General features: G+C 48.5%; 1 protein-coding gene across 3 annotated transcripts in view; it reads right to left on the reverse strand.

The window, feature by feature from the left end:
• The window catches only part of MARK3 (microtubule affinity regulating kinase 3), a 383109-nt gene that overhangs the window by 140488 nt on the left and 217650 nt on the right, over positions 1 to 24971 (reverse strand). For all 3 annotated transcript variants that reach the window (XM_069207286.1, XM_069207285.1, XM_069207287.1), the window contains one exon: positions 916 to 1133. In XM_069207286.1, coding sequence (XP_069063387.1) covers positions 916 to 1133 — 218 coding nt within the window. The remainder of the gene's footprint in view (positions 1 to 915; positions 1134 to 24971) is intronic.

Below are 24971 nucleotides of genomic sequence, written 5' to 3' on the forward strand. Positions count from 1 at the left end.
AAGTTCATTTTGGATTAAATGGTTGCATAATAGATGCACAACTGTTAAACACAAAGTTTGAGAAAAACAAACTTCATTTTTCAGGACCAAAAGGCTGGATGGCAGATATATTCAAGCTCTGTGTGTGCATCCTAAAGTCAAGATGGTGAAATGAGCTGGAAAGCTGTATGCAAAAATAAATATTCAGGGTAGTGTGGGAAGAGGAATAAAAAGAAATCTGTGCATGCAGAATTAGGTATACCAGCCTAATTAAAAGACTACAATGATTCTTTATTAGTCCTCTGATGCTACGGGCAACACATTCCATTTGCAACTTGTCTGAAAAACAGACTCTAATACAAGAATAAACAACAGAGGCAAGTCTCATACCATTTTCTTTGCCTAGTAGAGAGGGTCATTGACATTAGAAAAACAAACAGTTATAGAACTAAAAATAAAATCCAGCCCCAGTTCAGATTAATGTCATAAGTTGAGGTTTCAATTTTTTTTTATTTCTATGAATGTACAGCTAAAGCCCAATGAAAAGTGAGTGCTAAGAAAAAAAGATATCGCTGTCCATCATTTCAACGTGTCCAAATAAGACCACAAAAGCAGATGAAACCAAGTCAGCAGTTTAGGAAAAGCCAAAACTGCATGTGTGTCAAGTATGATATTCTGGGTAAGTATTGTGGCTTTGTTTACAAACAGACAGTAGTTGAAACTGTTTCACAGAGATCACTAATTCAAGCTCACATTAGAGGTCTTGTGAGTCAGTAGGCTAAGAAGGCCAAAGTGAGATGATATTGACTGGTTGTACAAGGTGCTCTTTCGCATAATGTCCTTTACGCCACAAAATATACTATCATACTCAATGACGAAAATCAGAAGAAGACTGAAAATTATAATATGATTTATAAAATAAAAACCTGTACTTACACTGGGGACAACTGAACTCTTTTTGCGTTCTGGTATATCCGCTTTATTTGGATTATTTGCATTTCCAAGCATGGGACTGGGTGGCGTTATCCCTCTTCCTCCAACAGCATTGATACTTGATTTTCTTGGATGACCATTCTCCTCTTTTAAATCGTTATCTGTGGCATTTGTCTGATTTCGTTTCGGATAAGTCACAACTGGAGGAACAGCTGGTCCAGCTACAAAAATATATTAATTTGTTTTCTTTCAATAAATATCAAGACATTAACATTATAAAAATGCAGGGACCGTAGAAAAACGTTCTCAAACTTAAATTAGCCACCACAGCCACTATAACATTAAATTACATCTATATAATTCATATCTTCCAATAGTTAGCAAAAGATTTGTGCAGTTGTTGAGACTTCCAGCAGAGTAATTTCGCAAAAAAATAAAAAGTTATCTACCTGTAACTATCATTTTGACATTTGTTGAGTAGCAAATGTCCACACTGTGCATGTTGCGAACATCTAATCTTGGGTCTGGAAAAGTACAAGTTGTCCTTCATGAAGTATCTGTTTCTGCTCCATGTATGCATCTCCGATGGCAGAGAGGACAATGTGCATCGCCTTAATGCAAAGGGCAAATTGGTGCCTATTTCTACACTGAGCTGAAAACCCACACATTTGGCCAGTAATGGCATAAAATGCTCTCCCAGAACTGGAGCATGTCAACTTTTAAAAACACCCTATGGTATGCTGTCATTGTCAACAGCTGATAAGTACTGGGCCCCTCTACCAGGATCGGGTTCATCTATGCCGCAAAGATACTGAAGAAGCGTGCACATATACCAAAAAAAAGATAAGTCAGAGCGGACTAGGGAACCAAGACCAGCCCCGCTCCCTTCCTGTCCTCGCTCTGTTGTTCCACCCAACTATTTTCTCTCCTCTCACTGACCACTCTCTCCCGCTCAATCTTTCTTGAAGCCCCCTGTGGCGGCTGCAATTAATCTCTGGGAGATGTGGAAAGTGTTAGAGGCACCGGAAGCAGCTCTGGGGTGTCAAACTCTGCCTATAAAGGCTCCAATCCACTGAGGACATGCCTGTTGCAATAAAAGGCCTGTCTGGCTCTGAACACAGTAAAACCAGGTTATGAAAATCTGTGTGGTGGCTATTTTCCCACAGACTGAGCCAAGGCATTGGAATCATACAGAATCACATTATTACAAGGCTTAATTAGAGAGGAAAAGCCAACCTGGCTGCATACGAAGTTAGACTGCACCTAACAGAAGGAGTATCCTGATCCAAGGGAAGAGAGCCCAAGACACAGCTTATTGCAATGACCCACATAAGCACAGCTTAAGGACTGCTCAGGAGCAACTAGCTACCCCAGCCCAGCTGCCACCGAAAAACAAAAGAAACATCTGGGCCAAGATGTGGTTTCAGTGTAGGGTGAACCTGCATCATCCAGGACTCTCCTAAATGCCCACAGGGTCCCTGCACTTACCTCTCATGCCATCTCAGGGGGAGCAGAAACAGTGTCATTTAATATTGTGGTCAAAAGGAGGATCAGAAATAGCCCAGTGGTTTTAAGCTTCACAGACACATTTATTTCTGAACAGGTACCAAGTTCAAGGAAAGTGTGTGGGGCATTTTGGCACTAAACATAGGAGGGGCAATTCTGTCTGGGTGAGCCGAGTGAAAGGATGGAGAAGCCTCCATTAACTTTATCCTGGCACATATAGATATATCTATGGAGCTGAATAGCAGAGCTCTGTCTTAAAAGCAACAAAGCTGTTAGTGATGGGGTGGGTACTGCCACTGTTGAATTTCAGGATGCCAAGAAAAGAGAAGTGTTAGAAATGGGGTTTCTGGTTTGCTAGGGTATGCACTTCAACCAGGCAGAACCCACCCCTCTAGTCAGGGCGAGAGAGCTACCGACGCAAGATAACCCCTACTCACCACCTTGGTAGCCTGGCACGAGCAGTCAGGCTTATCCCAGAGGCAATGTGTAAAGAGTTTGCACAACACCCACAACACATGTGATACAATTAATACACCACAAAGGAAACGCTACAAGTTATATAAAAATAAACTGTATTGCATAATACATCATTAGACTACATATGACATGTATTAGTAACACCCTGCTACATAAGCAGTTGTCAGAACATAAGGCAGGTTACTAGTACTCTGCGAAAGCAAGCAGTAGTCATGTAAACATATCGGTTAATGATATTCTGCAACACCAGCAGTAGTCCGTTTGTTATTATCACCAAAAATGCATGTCAGGATAAACATGTTATCAGCGATGCCAAGACATTGCCATGATTGCACATAAAATGGAAAATTTCCCTCTGGCACATCATTTCTTAAATAACGTTACCATCCCCATGTATGCAATGCAAAAGCTGAAATACGTTGTCAGCAATAGCCAGTGATAAACAAGGTAATCCATCAGGGCATAACATGCATCATAAGTGATGAGGACAGTCATCCCAATAATAGGAAGGCAGAACCTAAAAGGATCACCCCCAAGCACCTTCGAAATGAAGGTCACAGCGTGTCTGTGCTTTTCTTACAAGTAATCTGGTGAGTGAAAAACTCACTACGTCAGGCACCCGAGCTACCGTGCTCCTGTCACAGAAATGATAGTAAATCGGACGGGATGCTACCTGGCGCCTCCTACTAGTGGATATACGAGGGTTTCATGAAAAGCAGTAGGCCACCGGAAAACATGCTTGCCTATTACACACTCTACGGTACTTTGGGTTAGGAACCCTCAGAGCATCCTCCTGAATGCGGCGGGCACTAGAGTTCCAGATTAGTAGCGAACTGTCCCCTCCAAGGTATGTGCCAGGAGATGTGTGTGTGTGGGGGCAGGGAAGACTCAATTGGTTCACCACTTGCAGAGTACCCCAATGCGGCCACCCGCATCCGTGCGGTGCAGCCGCTGGCACTGAGCCCTGATGGACAGGGATTACCCAAAGCGAAACACCACCTCAGCTACCCGTGAAGTTGACACAGGAGGGGGAAGAATCAGTGGGGGCCGTGCTGGTTCATCCGTAGCCATCGGACCCTTGCCTCCAGCAGCGCAGTGGCTTCCAGGTGCAAGGGAGAGCGGCCTTCGCCTCTCCACAACATTCCTTCCGTGTGGAGGTGAGGCCCACTACGGAGATTCCCTATGTGCGGTGCTCCCGTGTAGGAAAGTACCTTCTTTCTTGGCACGTTACCCCCAATTTGTGCCTGCTTGTCAGTATGTTTTGCCTGTCTCACTGGGATCCTGCTAGCCAGGATCACAGTTCTCATAGTTTGTGGCCTATGTGTGTGTTGTTAGTATGCTTAACTGTGTCACTGAAGTTCTGCTAACCGGAACTCCAGTGCTTATGCTCTCTCTACTTACCGAATTTGTCACTATAGTTTAGTGACTCCATATTCCAATTCTGATTGGCACACTGGACCCCCCTTATAAGCCCCTAGTATATGGTACCTAGGTACCGAGGGCATTGGGGTTTCAGGAGATCCTTACGGGCTGCAGCATTTCTTTTGCCACCCATAAGGAGCTCAGACAAACCTTTCTTCAGGAGTGCCACGGCAGCCTGAGTGAAATAGTGCACACACCATTTCACAGCCATTTTCACTGCACCTAACTAACTATATGGCTAAACTTAATTTACTGAAGGCTAGGTGCAAAGTTACTGTGTGTGAGGGCACCCTTGCACTAGCAAAGGTGCCCCATGTTGTCCAGGGCCAATTCTCCAGACTTCGTGAGTGCGGGGATACCATTATAAACGTGCACTACATATATGTCAATACATATATGTAGCTGCACAATGGTAACTTCGAATATGGCCATATGAGGTGTCTAAGATCATGGAATTGTCCCCTGCCCCCCAATTCCAAATCTGGTATGGGGGGGTGAAGGGGGTGGGGGGCAATCCCATGAACCCTGGGGGGTCCACTATGGAACCCTGGTACCTCCAAACAAGCTCTCTGAGGTTTCAACTGCAGCCCCAGCTGCTGCCACCTCACAGACAGGTTTCTGCCCTCCTGGGGACTGAGCAGCTCAATCCCAGGAAGGCAGAACAACGCATTTCCTTTGGGAGGAGGATGTTACACCCTCTCCCTTTGGAAATAGTTGTTACAGGCTTGGGAGGGGTAGCGTCCCAGAGCCTCTGGAAATGCTTTGAAGGGCACAGATGGTGCCCTCCTTGCATAAGCCAGTCTACACCGGTTCACGGACCCAGAGTCCCTGTACGGGCACAAAACTTGTAGGAAATTGGCTTTGTATATACTATCTCAAAGTGAGAGATAGTGTGCACTGAGTCCAAGGGTTCCCTTTAGAGGTTGATAGTGGCAAAATTAGAGAATACTAATGCTCTATTTTGTGGTAGTGTGGTCGAGCAGTAGGCTTATCAGAGGGTAGTGTTAAGCATTTGTTGTACACACACACACACACACACACACACACAGGCAATAAATGAGAACACACACTCAAAGACTTAACTCCAGGCCAATAGGTTTTTATATAGAAAAATATTATTTTCTTAATTTATTTTAGAACCACAAGATTCAGATTTTAGGGAAGTACATAAATTGTAAGGTACTTCACACAGTTAAGTATGGAACTTTGAATTAAAACAGTATTACACACAGTTTTGGCAAAAATGGCAATTTGCTATTTTAAAAGTGGGCACAGTGCAAAAATCAACAGTTCCTGGGGGAGGAAAGTATTGGTTAGTTTCTCAGGTAAGTAAAGCACTTACAAGTTCAGTCTCCTGGGCATAGGCAGCCCACTGTTGGGGGTACAGGGGGGGGGGGGGGGGGGGTGCGGCTGCAGTGTGCAAAGTAGGTGTTGGGTTTTTGCATTGAAAGCAATGGAGGGACCCGGGGGTCACTGGCGATGCAGGCAGGGCACAGGGGGGCTTCTCGGGCCAGCCACCGAATGGGCTAAGATGAGGGCCGCCTGCTGGTCACTCCTGCACCAGTGGTTGGTTCTTCTCAGTCCTGGGGGCTGCGGGTGCAGTGCTTTGTCCAGGCGTCAGGTTCCTTTGTTACCGAGCTACCGCGGTCTGTGGAGCCTCTGGATCCTCGCTGCAGGCATCGCTGTGGGTGTGCAGGGAGGACGACGCAGGGTGTCCACGTCGTTGGAGTCACCAGGGGGTCCTCTCTGTGGTGTTGGTTTCTCTGGACACGGGCCAGGGTGTCGGGTGCAGAGTGTGAAGGCTCACGCTTCTGGAGTGAGACTGAAGTCTTCTTTAAAGATGGTTTCTTGGTTGTAGATTTGGACAGAGCCGCTGTCCTCTGGAGTTTCTTGGTCCTTTAGGTGCAGGTCAGTCCTCAGTGGTCGCTGGTCCCGTTGGATGCGTCGCTGTGCAGGTTCTTTGAGTCTGGAGACAGGCCGGCAGGGCTGGGGACAAGTCAGTTGTTGTCTAAGTCGTCTCTGCAGAACTTTCAGGTCAGCAATCCTTCTTCCTTCAGGTCACAGGAATCTGATTTCCTGGGTTCATGGTCGCCCCTAAATACTCAATTTAGGGGTGTGTTTAGGTCTGGGGCAGTAGCCAATGGCTTATGTCCTGGCGGGTGGCTACACCCCCTTTGTGCCCCCTCCCTGAGGGGAGGGGGCATACCCATACTCCTATTGGGAGAATCCTCAAAAACAAGATGGAGGATTCCTTAAGGCAGGGGTCACCTCAGCTCAGGACCCCTTAGGGGCTGCCCTGACTGGTGGGTAACTCCTTCCTGTTTTTCTCATTAAAGTACCTTTATTTTTGGTAACACTGAGTATTGTCTTTTATTGTGTATAAGTACTGTGTAACAATAGTGGTATTGCAGGAGCTTTGCATGTCTCCTAGTTCAGCCTAAGCTGCTCTGCTACAGCTGCCTCTAGACAGCCTGAGCTGCTAGAACACTGCCTACATTTCACTAATAAGGGATAACTGGACCTGGTGTAAGTACCTTAGGTGCCCACTACAAACCAGGCCAGCCTCCTACATCCTGTCAATGCAGGCAAGTCAAGGGGGAATGCAAGCTAGGGTCAATGACGGGTGGGCCGCTGGTCATGATTTACTCACGGGGGTGCGCACACAGTCCCAAAACAGATCGGAGTGGGCAGTCTGATCCGGATAAGCTGCCCAGAGCGCTGAATACACGCAGTCAATGAAGGGAATTAACGGTTTAAAAAAACATGAGGCGCTCACCGGATGCTAAACAGAAGCAAGCAAGGGGAGCAGGAAAACAGCACTCTCCCTGCGCCGGGATCTTGGGAGGCACTAACGGGGCACTAGAAGGGGGCACAACAGGAGCAGGCTGGCCAGCACGAGAATGAAGTGGCGGTTCCTCCTGGCAGTCCTTGGTATGCTTTGTGCAGCCAAAGTCAGTAGGGCAGGCTGGCAGCAGGGCAGCATACAGAAAAGCAGTCCCGATGAGTCCTGTTCGTGACCCAGCAGACACCAGGTAGCAGGGCAATCAAAGAGCAGTCCAGATGCATCCTTGGTGCAGTCCAGTCGTCCCTCTGGCAGAGGTCCAATCCCTCATTCCACAAGTGCTCCCCAAATGTGGGGGACAGCCCCCTGTACATATACTCATTTAGGGCAGCTTCACAAAATGGGGAAAGGGGTTCTAACCAGCACTACCCAGTTCCAGGAATGTCCCCTTTCGCCTCTAGCACTGGCTCCAGACATCAGTAGGGAGTTAACGAGCCATTTGAGAGGCCAGGGCACAGCCTTCACAAATGCAGTTGTGCCCACCTCTATCTCTTCAAGCCCAGGAAGGCCATTCAGAATGCAGATGTACTGTTGTTACACCTCAACTCTCCCTGGGCACAGGCTGTCTGAAAGGTATGCACAAAGCCCTGCTGTCACTCTGCCCCAGACCTGGATTGGAGTCAAGCTGCAAAACACCAGTCATAAGCCCAGACTGTAAAGGTGGCATTTCAATAATGGTAGTAAAAAATCCACCTACACAATTAAGCAGCATTTTTCACTACCATTCCAACTATACCAAACATGCCTACACCACCCCTCATAGATCAGACAATACCACTTAGACATATGTTAGGGCATTTCCAAAGCAATCATATGAGAGAAGCGGCATTCCGTAGTGAGAAACTAAATAGGCTGTTTGTCACTATTAGGACATGTAGTATATATAGACATATGTCCTAACTTTTACATACACAGCACCCTAACCATAGGGCTAGCTAGGGCCTCTCTTACAGGTGACATATGTAGTAAAAAGTGAATTTAGGCCTTGGCAAGTAGTTTGACTTGCCAAGTCAATGTGGCAGTAAACTGCACCCACAGGCCCTGCTGTGGCAGACCTGAGACAGGTTTGAAAGGCTACTTCTGTGGGTGGCGCAAGCAAGCCCACAAGCAGCATTTAATTTACAGGCCCTGGGTATGGGAGATACAACTGTTCCAGGAACCTACAGGTAAATTAAATAAGCCAATCAGGTGTAAGCCAATCATATCAGGTTTAGAAGGGGGAGCACATGCACTTTAGCACTGATCAGCAGTGCTGAAGTTCTCAGAGTCAGAGAGCCAACTAAAAGAGGTCAGAAGAATATGAGGAGGAAGGCCAAAAAAAATTGGGGATGACCTTGTAAAAGGGCCAGGTCCAACAATTTTCAACCCTGCGGCAAAATTGTACGTTGGTCATGTAGAAAAGACCGAAGAGTCGTCTTTCCAATGTGAACAAAGAAACAAAGAGATCTTCAAGGTATGAAAAAACCTCTTTTCGATATAGAAGGAAAATGATGTGCTGTTCTTACAAACCAGCATAAATGGGAAAGTATTTCTTCATCAAGAGCAATATAATTTCTGTTGTCTCTGAAGACTAAGCTCTGCCATGTAGGATTAAAGTTTACTTAGGTCGGACAGGTGCATTGTGGTGTCATCTATGTTGTCTCTTTCTCAGTTTCATCCAGTGCTTTGGTAGTCTGTTTATGACCACCTGAAGTTATGACTAGCACCCATCCACTTGCCCAGTGGGCATAATTATGAAGAATGAGGACGCCAGTGTTGTTGTTTGCTAAGAGACACAGAAAATTGAATAAATTGTGCCTTACTACTGTGATTTCTTTCATTGACATGTGATTTCCAATAACAAACATTTAAAACACAAAGTCACTCCTAATCCTAAGCAGGCATGTTGCTAGCAGTGACTAGAGTGCTTAAAGGCTGCTGTAGATCCTATTGATCCAGGAGTGTCCCGCACCACTGTAAAATCCTGACAGCTATCGGTGGTTAATAACATAAAGGACCCTGCACTAAAAAAAACATCCTAAAGTTGCCCACTATCTTGGAGCCATCATATCAATTGAAAGGACTGAGTCTAGTTCGGCCCTTGTCTAAACTACAATCAACTTACACAGTGTAAGGGCTGTGCCTTATACTGGTCACCAATGGCTGGCAACAGGTTCACCAACGGCACAACCAGAAGGGCCTGGTACTTTTCCTCAGGATGGCTTGGGTATGCATGTTGTCACTCATTTTAATGCAGGGTCTGTGGGCTATTTCTGGGATGACCTTTATTTGGAGCTTAATTGTGTATCACAGGTGCTACTTCAAATCAAAGCCTAGCTATCAGTATCTTCTGTTAGCATCTTTAAATCACCCCCAGCCTCCATCCTTTAAGGGTTCTGAATGCTTATGAGGAAGCCAGAAATGGCCCAAAAAACCCCAATAGAATAACATCAAACATGTAGTTCAATATTAACCTAACTTCTAGAGCCTAGCATGAGAAAGCTATAACCCATCTGGGGATGTATCTTGAGCCCTGAATGGGCTAGGATATTCTGATTGTTTTTATGCATCACATGCATAAAAACTATCTCACATATTGACCTTCAGTGCCTGTTATTTGTTTCTTACCTTGTGGTGTATGGCTTGAGTGTTGGATCACCCCTTAGAAAGCCATGTACCTTAAGGGGCACCACCTTCCTGGCACAGTGCAATCTATCACCTTGTGCAGCACACAGAAGAATGTCAATCATTTATTACAGGAAGGAAAGTTTATGGTGGCCATTTCATGGTTATAAAATGTTTAGTGCAACAGTATTGTGGCCCTGGCATACCAGCGGTAAACATTAGCCCTAAAAGGTGATGCCCATCATGCTCTGACTGCCCTAGGACTCCGAAGGGAATGCCTCAAATCCAAATTTTCTGTATGGATATAAAGCAACGTCCTCACCTCCAAGTATGAAGTGAGGAAAGCACAGGGTTGGAACAATGTTCCTAAAGAATATGTTACTTACCTTCTGTAACGTCTTATCTGGTAGAAACAATGTCTAGTTGCAGATCCCTTACCTTTGAGTTTCACCCAGTTGTCAGACTGAAAAAGGAGAATTTTGTGAGCAGTACCCTTGCACGCCATCTGACGGCATAAATCAGCTCCACATCCATCACCCACCCCAGGTAGGACGTTGTGGTTACTTACAGGTTTGGAAAGTCAACACACTGCAATTTTTAGAAGCTGCAATCTTATTCTATGGAGAGAAAAACAAGCGTTGCATTCAGGTATAGTACAGCAACTTACAAGACCAATATCCTAGACTTTAAGTATGTCGCAAGGGTCAGGACCACACCAACAGGTCACACGGGCGGCACTGGGGCGGCGAGGAGCAGAGGTGTATACGGAGTCGGATGCCTAATGTTAGTCAATGAGGATTGGTCCGGTTAAAAATAAGCTACAGGTTTGGACAGGGAGGCCAGTCGAGGAGAACCAACAGGTGGTTTCAAGTCATGAGATGCTTGAAGAGGGAGAGACACCTTCAGTCTTTTTCTCTAGGGGCTAGGGACGAGAGGTGCAGAGGTGTCCTGAGGCTTTGGGATTTCTCCACCGGCAGCACTTGCGGTTGAGGAAGCCTGCAGGCAGAGGCTGAAGGCAGCATTGGTGAGTCCACAGAGGCAAGTACAAGATGGGCTTTGGGGGGACAGCGTTGGCACAGTTGGCCCACGTCAGCTTGGGAGCAGTGGTGCTTTCAGGTGTTGGGTTTTTGCAGTCCGGAGTCCTCTCAGGTCTCTTGGGGTGCCTGCAAGGTGCAGGGAAGCAGCTCCACAGGGGTTCCTGGGTCTTCTCTCCTTTGAGTGAAGCTAGATCAGCATACCAAGGGCGGTAGGCTTCTTTGAAGAGCCCTGCCTTGGAGTGCATATTTGCAGATCATCCTGCTGGGTGGAGTGTGTCAACACCTCACTCAGAGAAGGTTCTGTCTCTGACCGCCCTAGAGCAAAGGCTCTCTCCTTACGGGGCCAGAATCTAGGCTGTTACTGGCAGGCTGGCTAAGACTAGTCAGTCCCCAAAGGGGTAGTAGGTAGGCTTTCAGCGGGCACCTCTAAGGTGCCCTCTAGGTGATGGTATTAAATCCATCGTTGGCATCAGAATGGGTTTATTAATAGCAGATGTTTGATACCAAACATCCCTATTTTCCGTGAAGCCAACACATAGCTGAGGAACTCGTGTAGACCAGTGTCCGTAATATGGCCTCTCTGTTCCCTCACTATGCCTAAGAACTGACAAAGACATATCAGGGGCATAGCTGCTGTTGCAGATATGCCCTCACATGTAACAAAGTCTCCTACCTTAGGGCTGTAAGGACTGATGTAGGGGTGACTCACATATATTGCATGCAGTGTTAGGGGACATAACACACAGGATGTGTGCCAAATCGTATTTTCACGTTTTAGCTGCACCAAGACATGCAGCCTGCAATGGCACTCTTCATGCAATAGGTGAGAGGTTCCTGATGGTGGCACGATACATGCTGCAGTCCTTTATGTCCCTCTCTGGTGCCCAGGCCCTAGGTACCAGGGATACCGTTTACTAGGGACCTACGGAGGGCAAAGGTATTGTCAATTAGAAAACAACTGTGCAGTTTTAGGGAAGGATCTGGCACTGGGGACCTGGTTAGCAGGAAACCAGTGCACTTTCAGTCTAAATTGCATCAAATACCAGGCAAAAGGCGGGGTGACCATGTCAAAAAGGGGCACATTCATATAGGCAGTGCAAGAAACATTTCCATTGCTAGTACCAATAATCCTGGAACTAGAGGCAGGAGAGGTCTAGATGCGGCTCGTTATAGGAGCTTCTCAAAAACCATAGATATTGATGGCTGTGAGGCAGACAATGCAACATTCAGTTTTGAAGCTCTCTTTACAAGTACCTCCTAAAAGGGGTTTATGTCGTCAATGGAGGAGACTCCTGTAAAGAAATGGCTCCCTGTTGCAGTTACCCCCCACTTTTTGCCTGATACTGATGTTGACTTGACTGAGAAGTGTGCTGGGACCCTGCTAACCAGGCCCCAGCACCAGTGTTCCTTCACCTAAAATGTACCATTGTATCCACAATTGGCACACCCTGGCATTCAGATAAGTCCCTTGTAACTGGTACTTCTAGTACCAAGGGCCCTGATGCCAAGGAAGGTCTCTAAGGGCTGCAGCATGTCTTATGCCACCCTGGAGACCTCTCACTCAGCACAGACACACTGCTTGCCAGCTTGTGTGTGCTAGTGAGGACAAAACGAGTAAGTCGACATGGCACTCCCCTCAGGGTGCCATGCCAGCCTCTCACTGCCTATGCAGTATAGGTAAGACACCCCTCTAGCAGGCCTTACAGCCCTAAGGCAGGGTGCACTATACCATAGGTGAGGGTACCAGTGCATGAGCATGGTACCCCTACAGTGTCTAAACAAAACCTTAGACATTGTAAGTGCAGGGTAGCCATAAGAGTATATGGTCTGAGAGTCTGTCAAACACGAACTCCACAGCACCATAATGGCTACACTGAAAACTGGGAAGTTTGGTATCAAACTTCTCAGCACAATAAATGCACACTGATGCCAGTGTACATTTTATTGTAAAATACACCCCAGAGGGCACCTTAGAGGTGCCCCCTGAAACTTAACCGACTGTCTGTGTAGGCTGACTAGTGCCAGCAGCCTGCCACACCAGAGACATGTTGCTGGCCCCATGGGGAGAGTGCCTTTGTCACTCTGAGGCCAGTAACAAAGCCTGCACTGGGTGGAGATGCTAACACCTCCCCCAGGCAGGAGCTGTGACACCTGGCGGTGAGCCTCAAAGGCTCACCCCTTTGTCACAGCCCAGCAGGGCACTCCAGCTTAGTGGAGTTGCCCGCCCCCTCCGGCCACGGCCCCCACTTTTGGCGGCAAGGCTGGAGGGAACAAAGAAAGCAACAAGGAGGAGTCACTGGCCAGTCAGGACAGCCCCTAAGGTGTCCTGAGCTGAGGTGACTCTGACTTTTAGAAATCCTCCATCTTGCAGATGGAGGATTCCCCCAATAGGGTTAGGATTGTGACCCCCTCCCCTTGGGAGGAGGCACAAAGAGGGTGTACCCACCCTCAGGGCTAGTAGCCATTGGCTACTAACCCCCCAGACCTAAACACGCCCTTAAATTTAGTATTTAAGGGCTACCCTGAACCCTAGAAAATTAGATTCCTGCAACTACAAGAAGAAGGACTGCCTAGCTGAAAACCCCTGCAGAGGAAGACCAGAAGACGACAACTGCCTTGGCTCCAGAAACTCACCGGCCTGTCTCCTGCCTTCCAAAGATCCTGCTCCAGCGACGCCTTCCAAAGGGACCAGCGACCTCGACATCCTCTGAGGACTGCCCCTGCTTCGAAAAGACAAGAAACTCCCGAGGACAGCGGACCTGCTCCAAGAAAGGCTGCAACTTTGTTTCCAGCAGCCTTGAAAGAACCCTGCAAGCTCCCCGCAAGAAGCGTGAGACTTGCAACACTGCACCCGGCGACCCCGACTCGGCTGGTGGAGATCCGACACCTCAGGAGGGACCCCAGGACTACTCTGATACTGTGAGTACCAAAACCTGTCCCCCCTGAGCCCCCACAGCGCCGCCTGCAGAGGGAATCCCGAGGCTTCCCCTGACCGCGACCCTTTGAACCTAAAGTCCCGACGCCTGGGAGAGACCCTGCACCCGCAGCCCCCAGGACCTGAAGGACCGGACTTTCATTGGAGAAGTGACCCCCAGGAGTCCCTCTCCCTTGCCCAAGTGGAGGTTTCCCCGAGGAACCCCCCCCTTGCCTGCCTGCAGCGCTGAAGAGATCCCTAGATCTCCCATTGACTTCCATTACAAACCCAACGCTTGTTTCTACACTGCACCCGGCCGCCCCCGCGCTGCTGAGGGTGAAATTTCTGTGTGGGCTTGTGTCCCCCCCGGTGCCCTACAAAACCCCCCTGGTCTGCCCTCCGAAGACACGGGTACTTACCTGCAAGCAGACCGGAACCGGGGCACCCCCTTCTCTCCATTCTAGCCTATGTGTTTTGGGCACCACTTTGAACTCTGCACCTGACCGGCCCTGAGCTGCTGGTGTGGTGACTTTGGGGTTGCTCTGAACCCCCAACGGTGGGCTACCTTGGACCAAGAACTGAACCCTGTAAGTGTCTTACTTACCTGGTAAAACTAACAAAAACTTACCTCCCCCAGGAACTGTGAAAATTGCACTAAGTGTCCACTTTTAAAATAGCTATTTGTCAATAACTTGTAAAGTATACATGCAATTCTTATGATTTAAAGTTCCTAAAGTACTTACCTGCAATACCTTTCAAATGAGATATTACATGTAGAATTTGAACCTGTGGTTCTTAAAATAAACTAAGAAAATATATTTTTTCTATAACAAAACCTATTGGCTGGATTTGTCTCTGAGTGTGTGTACCTCATTTATTGTCTATGTGTATGTACAACAAATGCTTAACACTACTCCTTGGATAAGCCTACTGCTCGACCACACTACCACAAAATAGAGCATTGGTATTATCTATTTTTTACCACTATTTTACCTCTAAGGGGAACCCTTGGACTCTGTGCATGCTATTCCTTACTTTGAAATAGCACATACAGAGCCAACTTCCTACATTGGTGGATCAGCGGTGGGGTACAAGACTTTGCATTTGCTGGACTACTCAGCCAATACCTGATCACACGACAAATTCCAAAATTGTCATTAGAAATTGATTTTTGCAATTTGAAAAGTTTTCTAAATTCTTAAAAAGACCTGCTAGGGCCTTGTGTTAGATCCTGTTTAGCATTTCTTTTAGAGTTTAAAAGTTTGTAAAAGTTTGAATTAGAACCTAGAACTAGTTGTAGATTCTTAAAAAGTATTCCAACTTTTAGAAGCAAAATGTCTAGCACAGATGTGACTGTGGTGGAACTCGACACCACACCTTACCTCCATCTTAAGATGAGGGAGCTAAGGTCACTCTGTAAAATAAAGAAAATAACAATGGGCCCCAAACCTACCAAAATACAGCTCCAGGAGCTTTTGGCAGAGTTTGAAAAGGCCAACCCCTCTGAGGGTGGCAACTCAGAGGAAGAGGATAGTGACTGGGAGGAAAATTCCCCCCTACCAGTCCTATCTAGGGAGAACAGGGTCCCTCAAACCCTGACTCCAAAAATAATAGTCAGAGATGCTGGTTCCCTCACAGGAGAGACCAACACCTCTGAAATCACTGAGGATAACTCCAGTGAAGATGACCCCCTGTTAGCCAGGATGGTCAAAAGATTGGCTTTGGAAAAGCAGCTCCTAGCCATAGAAAGGGAAAGAAAAGAGATGGGCCTAGGTCCCATCGATGGTGGCAGCAACTTAAATAGGGTCAGAGATTCTCCTGACATCCTAAAAATCCCCAAAGGGATTGTAACAAAATATGAAGATGGTGATGACATCACCAAATGGTTCACAGCTTTTGAGAGGGCTTGTGTAACCAGAAAAGTAAACAGATCTCACTGGGGTGCTCTCCTTTGGGAAATGTTCACTGGAAAGTGTAGGGATAGACTCCTCACACTCTCTGGAAAAGATGCAGAATCTTATGACCTCATGAAGGGTACCCTGATTGAGCGCTTTGGATTCTCCACTGAGGAGTATAGAATTAGATTCAGGGGGGCTCAAAAATCCTCGAGCCAGACCTGGGTTGATTTTGTAGACTACTCAGTAAAAACACTAGATGGTTGGTTAACTGGAAATGAAGTGTGTGACTATGTTGGGATTTATAATTTGTTTATGAAAGAACACATTTTAAGTAACTGCTTCAATGAAAAGTTGCATCAGTATCTGGTAGACCTAGGTCCAATTTCTCCCCAAGAATTGGGAAAGAAGGCAGACCACTGGGTCAAGACTAGGGTAACCAAAACTTCCACTGGGGGTGACCAAAAGAAAGGGGTTACAAAAGCTCCCCAGGAGAAAGTGGGTGACACTAGAAACAAAGAAAAAGAGTCCTCTGTAGGCCCCCAAAAACCAGAACAGGTGGGTGGACCCCAAGACACAACCCAAAACAAAGGTGGGTACCAGGGTAAGAACTGGGATGCCACTAAGGCATGGTGCCACAACTGTAAACAGTCTGGGCACCACACCAAGGACACTTCTTGTCCCAAAAACAAACCCCAGAACAAAATTCCAGGGGTAACCAGTGTAGCCATGGGAGATGACTCCTCAGATGAGGAGGTCTTCATAGCCTTCAACTGGAAACAGGGCCCAACAGGTGAGTTGGAGATTCCGGAGGGAAGTAGACACTTCCACCACCTACTGGTGAATGGAATCCCAACCACGGCCCTGAGAGACACTTGTGCCAGTCACACTATTGTGCATGACAGGCTGGTGCTCTCAAACCAGTACATCCCAGGTGAGACTGCCAGGGTAAGAGTTAGCCTAGACAGGGTCACTAAGAGGCCTGTGGCTTTAGTGCCCATAGAAGTGGGTGGCACTCTTAGCTGGAGAAGGGTAGTAGTCAGTACAGACCTCCCCCTTGATTGTCTCCTTGGAAATGACTGCCCAGAGGTTAGTCAGAGCCCAAGAGAGGAACTGGTCCAGTGCCAGTCCTCTCCCAAGGATTCTGGAAATCCTGCCTCTGCAGTAAATGCAAGCAGGCCCCAGAAGAAGAAGAAAAGAAAACAGAGTAGGAGGGGTGGACAACCTTTAGCCAAGGTTACAGCAAGCCAAGGAGATTCTGCTCCAGTAGGGGAGAACTCCAAAAATGGCCCTGATAAAGTCCAACCTGACCCACAAGAAGTCCTGGCTAGTCAGGCAACTGTTAAACCTGAGTGGGTGGCTCCTCAGCTAACAGAAGAAAGAGTGGAAGAAGGGTGTTTACTACAAGATGTGGTAACCCCCCCACTCTAATACAGCAGACAGGCAACCTGAACCCAAAGAGGCCTGTAACCTAGCCCCTTCCCCTTTAGGTGAAGAGCTAAAGGTGTGGTTCTGGGCACTGACAGCTGTCAGTGGCCTCTGCTGGGTGTTAGCCTTTATGGCTGCACTATCCTTAGCATGGTGGTCTGACCCCATGCCAAATAGCAAGTTAGGCCCCCTGACCCTATTGGTCATGGTGGGGTTACTCCAGCTCTGGGTAACCTCTCTGGGTAAGCTAGGGGTAACCCTGGCCAAGATAAAGTTAGCAGAGGTGGATACCTCTAAGACCAAAATAGAAAGAATGGGTGGAGACATTGAAGAGGCAGACAAGAGGCAATTCAGACTAGGTCCTATCACTGTGGAAGTAGGTCAGTTCCCCAAAGGGAATGACCTGAACAGAAGGATGTAAGGCAGAGTAGGCCCTGCAACTAACCAGCCTATTTCTCCTACTCTTCCTCGCCTGACAGACTAGGAAGACTCTCCCAGCTTGGGCTGAGTCTCCTGGCCTGTGGGCTGGGGGGGGCTTGTGTAAAGAAATGGCTCCCTGTTGCAGTTACCCCCCACTTTTTGCCTGATACTGATGTTGACTTGACTGAGAAGTGTGCTGGGACCCTGCTAACCAGGCCCCAGCACCAGTGTTCCTTCACCTAAAATGTACCATTGTATCCACAATTGGCACACCCTGGCATTCAGATAAGTCCCTTGTAACTGGTACTTCTAGTACCAAGGGCCCTGATGCCAAGGAAGGTCTCTAAGGGCTGCAGCATGTCTTATGCCACCCTGGAGACCTCTCACTCAGCACAGACACACTGCTTGCCAGCTTGTGTGTGCTAGTGAGGACAAAACGAGTAAGTCGACATGGCACTCCCCTCAGGGTGCCATGCCAGCCTCTCACTGCCTATGCAGTATAGGTAAGACACCCCTCTAGCAGGCCTTACAGCCCTAAGGCAGGGTGCACTATACCATAGGTGAGGGTACCAGTGCATGAGCATGGTACCCCTACAGTGTCTAAACAAAACCTTAGACATTGTAAGTGCAGGGTAGCCATAAGAGTATATGGTCTGAGAGTCTGTCAAACACGAACTCCACAGCACCATAATGGCTACACTGAAAACTGGGAAGTTTGGTATCAAACTTCTCAGCACAATAAATGCACACTGATGCCAGTGTACATTTTATTGTAAAATACACCCCAGAGGGCACCTTAGAGGTGCCCCCTGAAACTTAACCGACTGTCTGTGTAGGCTGACTAGTGCCAGCAGCCTGCCACACCAGAGACATGTTGCTGGCCCCATGGGGAGAGTGCCTTTGTCACTCTGAGGCCAGTAACAAAGCCTGCACTGGGTGGAGATGCTAACACCTCCCCCAGGCAGGAGCTGTGACAACTGGCGGTGAGCCTCAAAGGCTCACCCCTTTGTCACAGCCCAGCAGGGCACTCCAGCTTAGTGGAGTTGCCCGCCCCCTCCGGCCACGGCCCCCACTTTTGGCGGCAAGGCTGGAGGGAACAAAGAAAGCAACAAGGAGGAGTCACTGGCCAGTCAGGACAGCCCCTAAGGTGTCCTGAGCTGAGGTGACTAACTTTTAGAAATCCTCCATCTTGCAGATGGAGGATTCCCCCAATAGGGTTAGGATTGTGACCCCCTCCCCTTGGGAGGAGGCACAAAGAGGGTGTACCCACCCTCAGGGCTAGTAGCCATTGGCTACTAACCCCCCAGACCTAAACACGCCCTTAAATTTAGTATTTAAGGGCTACCCTGAACCCTAGAAAATTAGATTCCTGCAACTACAAGAAGAAGGACTGCCTAGCTGAAAACCCCTGCAGAGGAAGACCAGAAGACGACAACTGCCTTGGCTCCAGAAACTCACCGGCCTGTCTCCTGCCTTCCAAAGATCCTGCTCCAGCGACGCCTTCCAAAGGGACCAGCGACCTCGACATCCTCTGAGGACTGCCCCTGCTTCGAAAAGACAAGAAACTCCCGAGGACAGCGGACCTGCTCCAAGAAAGGCTGCAACTTTGTTTCCAGCAGCCTTGAAAGAACCCTGCAAGCTCCCCGCAAGAAGCGTGAGACTTGCAACACTGCACCCGGCGACCCCGACTCGGCTGGTGGAGATCCGACACCTCAGGAGGGACCCCAGGACTACTCTGATACTGTGAGTACCAAAACCTGTCCCCCCTGAGCCCCCACAGCGCCGCCTGCAGAGGGAATCCCGAGGCTTCCCCTGACCGCGACCCTTTGAACCTAAAGTCCCGACGCCTGGGAGAGACCCTGCACCCGCAGCCCCCAGGACCTGAAGGACCGGACTTTCATTGGAGAAGTGACCCCCAGGAGTCCCTCTCCCTTGCCCAAGTGGAGGTTTCCCCGAGGAACCCCCCCCTTGCCTGCCTGCAGCGCTGAAGAGATCCCTAGATCTCCCATTGACTTCCATTACAAACCCAACGCTTGTTTCTACACTGCACCCGGCCGCCCCCGCGCTGCTGAGGGTGAAATTTCTGTGTGGGCTTGTGTCCCCCCCGGTGCCCTACAAAACCCCCCTGGTCTGCCCTCCGAAGACACAGGTACTTACCTGCAAGCAGACCGGAACCGGGGCACCCCCTTCTCTCCATTCTAGCCTATGTGTTTTGGGCACCACTTTGAACTCTGCACCTGACCGGCCCTGAGCTGCTGGTGTGGTGACTTTGGGGTTGCTCTGAACCCCCAACGGTGGGCTACCTTGGACCAAGAACTGAACCCTGTAAGTGTCTTACTTACCTGGTAAAACTAACAAAAACTTACCTCCCCCAGGAACTGTGAAAATTGCACTAAGTGTCCACTTTTAAAATAGCTATTTGTCAATAACTTGTAAAGTATACATGCAATTCTTATGATTTAAAGTTCCTAAAGTACTTACCTGCAATACCTTTCAAATGAGATATTACATGTAGAATTTGAACCTGTGGTTCTTAAAATAAACTAAGAAAATATATTTTTTCTATAACAAAACCTATTGGCTGGATTTGTCTCTGAGTGTGTGTACCTCATTTATTGTCTATGTGTATGTACAACAAATGCTTAACACTACTCCTTGGATAAGCCTACTGCTCGACCACACTACCACAAAATAGAGCATTGGTATTATCTATTTTTTACCACTATTTTACCTCTAAGGGGAACCCTTGGACTCTGTGCATGCTATTCCTTACTTTGAAATAGCACATACAGAGCCAACTTCCTACAACTCCTGGTTGAGGAGAACCAGACATCTTATGTGAATATCTCCACACACCGGGGATCTTGTCCTAGATCTAGACCTGGACACATGACAATGGTGTGAATGCCAGGAAGATCGTTTTCAAGTACAAGTTACTTAACTTCAGTAACAATGTATCTGGTAGAGACATTCTAGTTGCAGATTCCTTACCTTTGAATTCCCCCAGGCGTCAGTCTGAATCAGGAGATTTTTCCTCGAGTAGTACCTCTGTGCGCAGTCAGGTGGCATCGGTCGACTCCACGGGTGTTGTGTTCACCGTGATGACGTCGCAGTCGTATATAAGTGCCAACCCGGCACGGTGATGTCAGTATCTTTTCACGACTTTCCACGCCAGTAGCACAGAGCCATGAAGAACAGTGTGGTGCACCAGAACTAGGGCCCTTAAAGGGAAGTTCCTGTCCCTAGAAATCAGTTTGCAGTGCAGGGTTGATGTACAGGTTGGTAAGGAATCTGCAACTAGAATATGTCTGTACCAGATATATCATTACCAAAGGTAAGTAACTTATACATCTGATAGAGACTTCTGGTTGCAGATTCCCTACCTTTGAATAGATACCCGAGCAATACCATCCCCGGTAGAGGGCTGTGAACCAAGATCACACCAAGAAGTCCTGCAGGACTGAACGGCCAAAGTAGCCGTCCCTGTGGACCCGACTGTCCAGGCAGTAGTGTTTGGTAAAAGTGTGCAGAGATGCCCACGTTGCTGCCGGACAGATGTCCAGGACTGAACCGCCCCGTGCTAGCACTGTGGCAGCTCTGGTGGAGTGAGCACGCAAACCTTCAGGCAGTTGCTTCTTAGCCAGAGCGTAGCACATTTTGATGCATAAGAGCACCCATCGTGAAATGGTCCTCTTCTGCACCGTCTTCCCCTTCTTTGCACCCACATCCCATAAAGAGTTGATCATCCACCCGGAAGTCTTTGGTACGATCAAGGTAGAACACCAACGCTCTTTTTGGGTCCAGACGGTGGAGTCTCTCCTCTTCATGTGAGGGATGTGGGGTGCATAAAAGGTAGGCAAGGTGATGGACTGCCCGATATGGAAGGGTGTCACTACTTTAGGTAGGAAAGAAGTCCTTGTGCGAAGTACCACTTTGTCAGGATGTACTGCCAGAAAAGGTGGTTTAGATAAGAGCCTGGAGCTCACTTATTCTGCGGGCAGAGGTGATGGCAACTAAAAAGACAGTCTTGATGGTTAAGAGTCGTAAAGGGCAGTTGTGAAGTGGCTTCAACAGTGCACACATAAGAAATGTTAATACTAGGTTTAGATCCCGTTGGGGCATGGTGAATGGGATAGGAGGAAAAAGATGTGTGAGGCCTTTAAGAAACCTCTTAACAAGGGAGATTTAAATAAAGAAGGCTTATCTGGTAACCTCAAGAAAGCAAAGATAGAGAGATACCCCTTAAGGGTGCCCAGGGTGGAGCCCTGTTGGGCAAGGGAAAGAACAAAGAGAAAGACCTGAGAAAGGAGAGCAGACAAAGGATCGACAGATTTGTCAATGCACCATGCCACAAATTTCTTCCAACGACAGGCGTATACAGTTTTGGATGAGGGACGCCTGGCTGCCAAGATAACGTTACGGACTTCGGGTGGCAGGTCAAAAGACATCAACTGTCGCAGCTCAATCTCCACGCAACGAGGCGGAGGGTGGACTGGTTCGGGTGGATAACCCTCCCCTGCTGCTGGGACAGAAGATCCTCTGTAAGGAAATGCCTCCTTGGCATGGTTACCCCCTGACTTTTTGCCTTTGCTGATGCTATGTTTTGAATTGAAAGTGTGCTGAGGCCTGCTAACCAGGCCCCAGCACCAGTGTTCTTTCCCTAACCTGTACTTTTGTTTACACAATTGGCACACCCTGGCATCCAGGTAAGTCCCTTGTAACTGGTACCCCTGGTACCAAGGGCCCTGATGCCAGGGAAGGTCTCTAAGGGCTGCAGCATATCTTATGCCACCCTGGGGACCCCTCACTCAGCACAGACACACTGCTTGCCAGCTTGTGTGTGCTGGTGAGGATAAAACGAGTAAGTCGACATGGCACTCCCCTCAGGGTGCCATGCCAACCTCACACTGCCTATGCAGTATAGATAAGTCACCCCTCTAGCAGGCCTTACAGCCCTAAGGCAGGGTGCACTATACCATAGGTGAGGGCACCAGTGCATGAGCACTGTGCCCCTACAGTGTCTAAGCAAAACCTTAGACATTGTAAGTGCAGGGTAGCCATAAGAGTATATGGTCTGGGAGTCTGTCAAACACGAACTCCACAGCACCATAATGGCTACACTGAAACCTGGGAAGTTTGGTATCATGATGCCAGTGTACATTTTATTGTAAAATACACCCCAGAGGGCACCTTAGAGGTGCCCCCTGAAACCTTAACCAACTACCTGTGTAGGCTGACTGGTTTTAGCAGCCTGCCACACTCGAGACATGTTGCTGGCCACATGGGGAGAGTGCCTTTGTCACTCTGTGGCTAGTAACAAAGCCTGCACTGGGTGGAGATGCTTATCACCTCCCCCTTGCAGGAGCTGTAACACCTGGCGGTGAGCCTCAAAGGCTCACCCCCTTTGTTACAGCACCACAGGGCATTCCAGCTAGCCACGGCCCCACTTTTGGCGGCAAGGCCAGAGGAGATAATGAGAAAAACAAGGAGTCACTGGCCAGTCAGGACAGCCCCTAAGGCAACCTGAGCTGAAGTGACTGACTTTTAGGAATCCTCCATCTTCCAGATGGAGAATCCCCCCCAATAGGGATAGGAATGTGACCCCCTCCCCTTGGGAGGAGGCACAAAGAGGGTGTAGCCACCTTCGGGGCTAGTAGCCATTGGCTACTGCCCTCCCTGACCTAAACACACCCCTAAATTCTGTATTTAGGGGCTCCCCTGAACCTAGGAACTCAGATTCCTGCAACCTAAGAAGAAGATGACTGCTGAGCTGAAAAACCCTGCAGAGAAGACTGAGACACCAACTGCTTTGGCCCCAGCTCTACCGGCCTGTCTCCCCCCTTCGGAAGAAAACTGCTCCAGTGACGCTTTCCCCAGGACCAGCGACCTCTGAATCCTCAGAGGACTGCCCTGCTCTAAAAGGACCAAGAAACTCCCGAGAACAGCGGCCCTGTTCACCCAAGACTGCAACTTTGTTTCCAAAGAAGCAACTTAAAGACAACTGCATTTCCCGCCAGAAGCGTGAGACTTGCAACTCTGCACCCGACGCCCCCGGCTCGACTTGTGGAGAAACAACACTTCAGGGAGGACTCCCCGGCGACTCCGAGACTGTGAGTAACCAAAGTTGTCCCCCCTGAGCCCCCACAGCGACGCCTGCAGATGGAATCCAGAGGCTCCCCTGACCGCGACTGCCTGACTCCCAGATCCCGACGCCTGGTAAAGACTCTGCACCCGCACCCCCCAGGACATGAAAGATCGGAACTCCAGTGCAGGAGTGACCCCCAGGAGTCCCTCCCCCTTGCCAAGGTGGTGGCTACCCCGAGGAGCCCCCCCCTTGCCTGCATCGCTGAAGAGACCCCTTGGTCTCCCATTGATTCCAATTGAAAAACCGACGTGTGTTTGCACACGGCACCCGGCCGCCCCCGTGCTGCTGAGGGTGTACTTTCTGTGCTAACTTGTGTCCCCCCCCAGGGCCCTACAAAACCCCCCTGGTCTGCCCTCCGAAGACGCGGGTACTTACCTGCTGGCAGACTGGAACCGGGGCACCCCCTTCTCCATTGAAGCCTAGGCGTTTTGGGCACCACTTTGAACTCTGCACCTGACCGGCCCTGAGCTGCTGGTGTGGTAACTTTGGGGTTGCTCTGAAACCCCAACGGTGGGCTACCTTGGACCCAAACTTAAACCCCGTAGGTGGTTTACTTACCTGCAAGAACTAACAATTACTTACCTCCCCTAGGAACTGTGAAAATTGCACTGTCTAGTTTTAAAATAGCTATATGTGTTTTATTTGAAAAGTATATATGCTATTGTGATTATTCAAAGTTCCTAAAGTACTTACCTGCAATACCTTTCATTTGAGATATTACATGTAAAATTTGAACCTGTGGTTCTTAAAATAAACGAAGAAAATATATTTTTCTATACAGAAACCTATTGGCCTGGAATTGTCTCTGAGTGTGTGTTCCTCATTTATTGCCTGTGTGTATGTACAACAAATGCTTAACACTACTCCTTTGATAAGCCTACTGCTCGACCACACTACCACAAAATAGAGCATTAGTATTATCTCTTTTTGCCACTATCTTACCTCTAAGGGGAACCCTTGGACTCTGTGCATACTATTCCTTACTTTGAAATAGTGCATACAGACCCAACTTCCTACATCCTCCTAAAGAGGCAGTCTGATCGGAGGAGCAATGGCCATGCTCAACAGATCGGGATACCAGACACTTCGTGCCCAGGCCAGAGCCACCAGGATTACTTGGGCCCGGTTTTGCCTGATCTTCAGAACTCTGGGCAGAAGTGGTATGGGCGGAAAGGAGGCCTGAATTCCTGTTGTGACGAAAAGCGTCTCCGAGCGAGTGCCGCCTTGGAAACTCCAACACACAAAACAGCTGACATTGCACGTTCTCTACGGAGGCGAACAAGTCTAACCACGGTTCTCCCCACTGAAAGAAGAGACCCTGCGCCACCTCCGGATGGAGACGCTGTTCGTGATCGACCACGCATTGTCA

Source organism: Pleurodeles waltl, chromosome 9 (genome assembly GCF_031143425.1).
Source record: "Pleurodeles waltl isolate 20211129_DDA chromosome 9, aPleWal1.hap1.20221129, whole genome shotgun sequence".
Lineage (NCBI taxonomy): Eukaryota > Metazoa > Chordata > Amphibia > Caudata > Salamandridae > Pleurodeles > Pleurodeles waltl.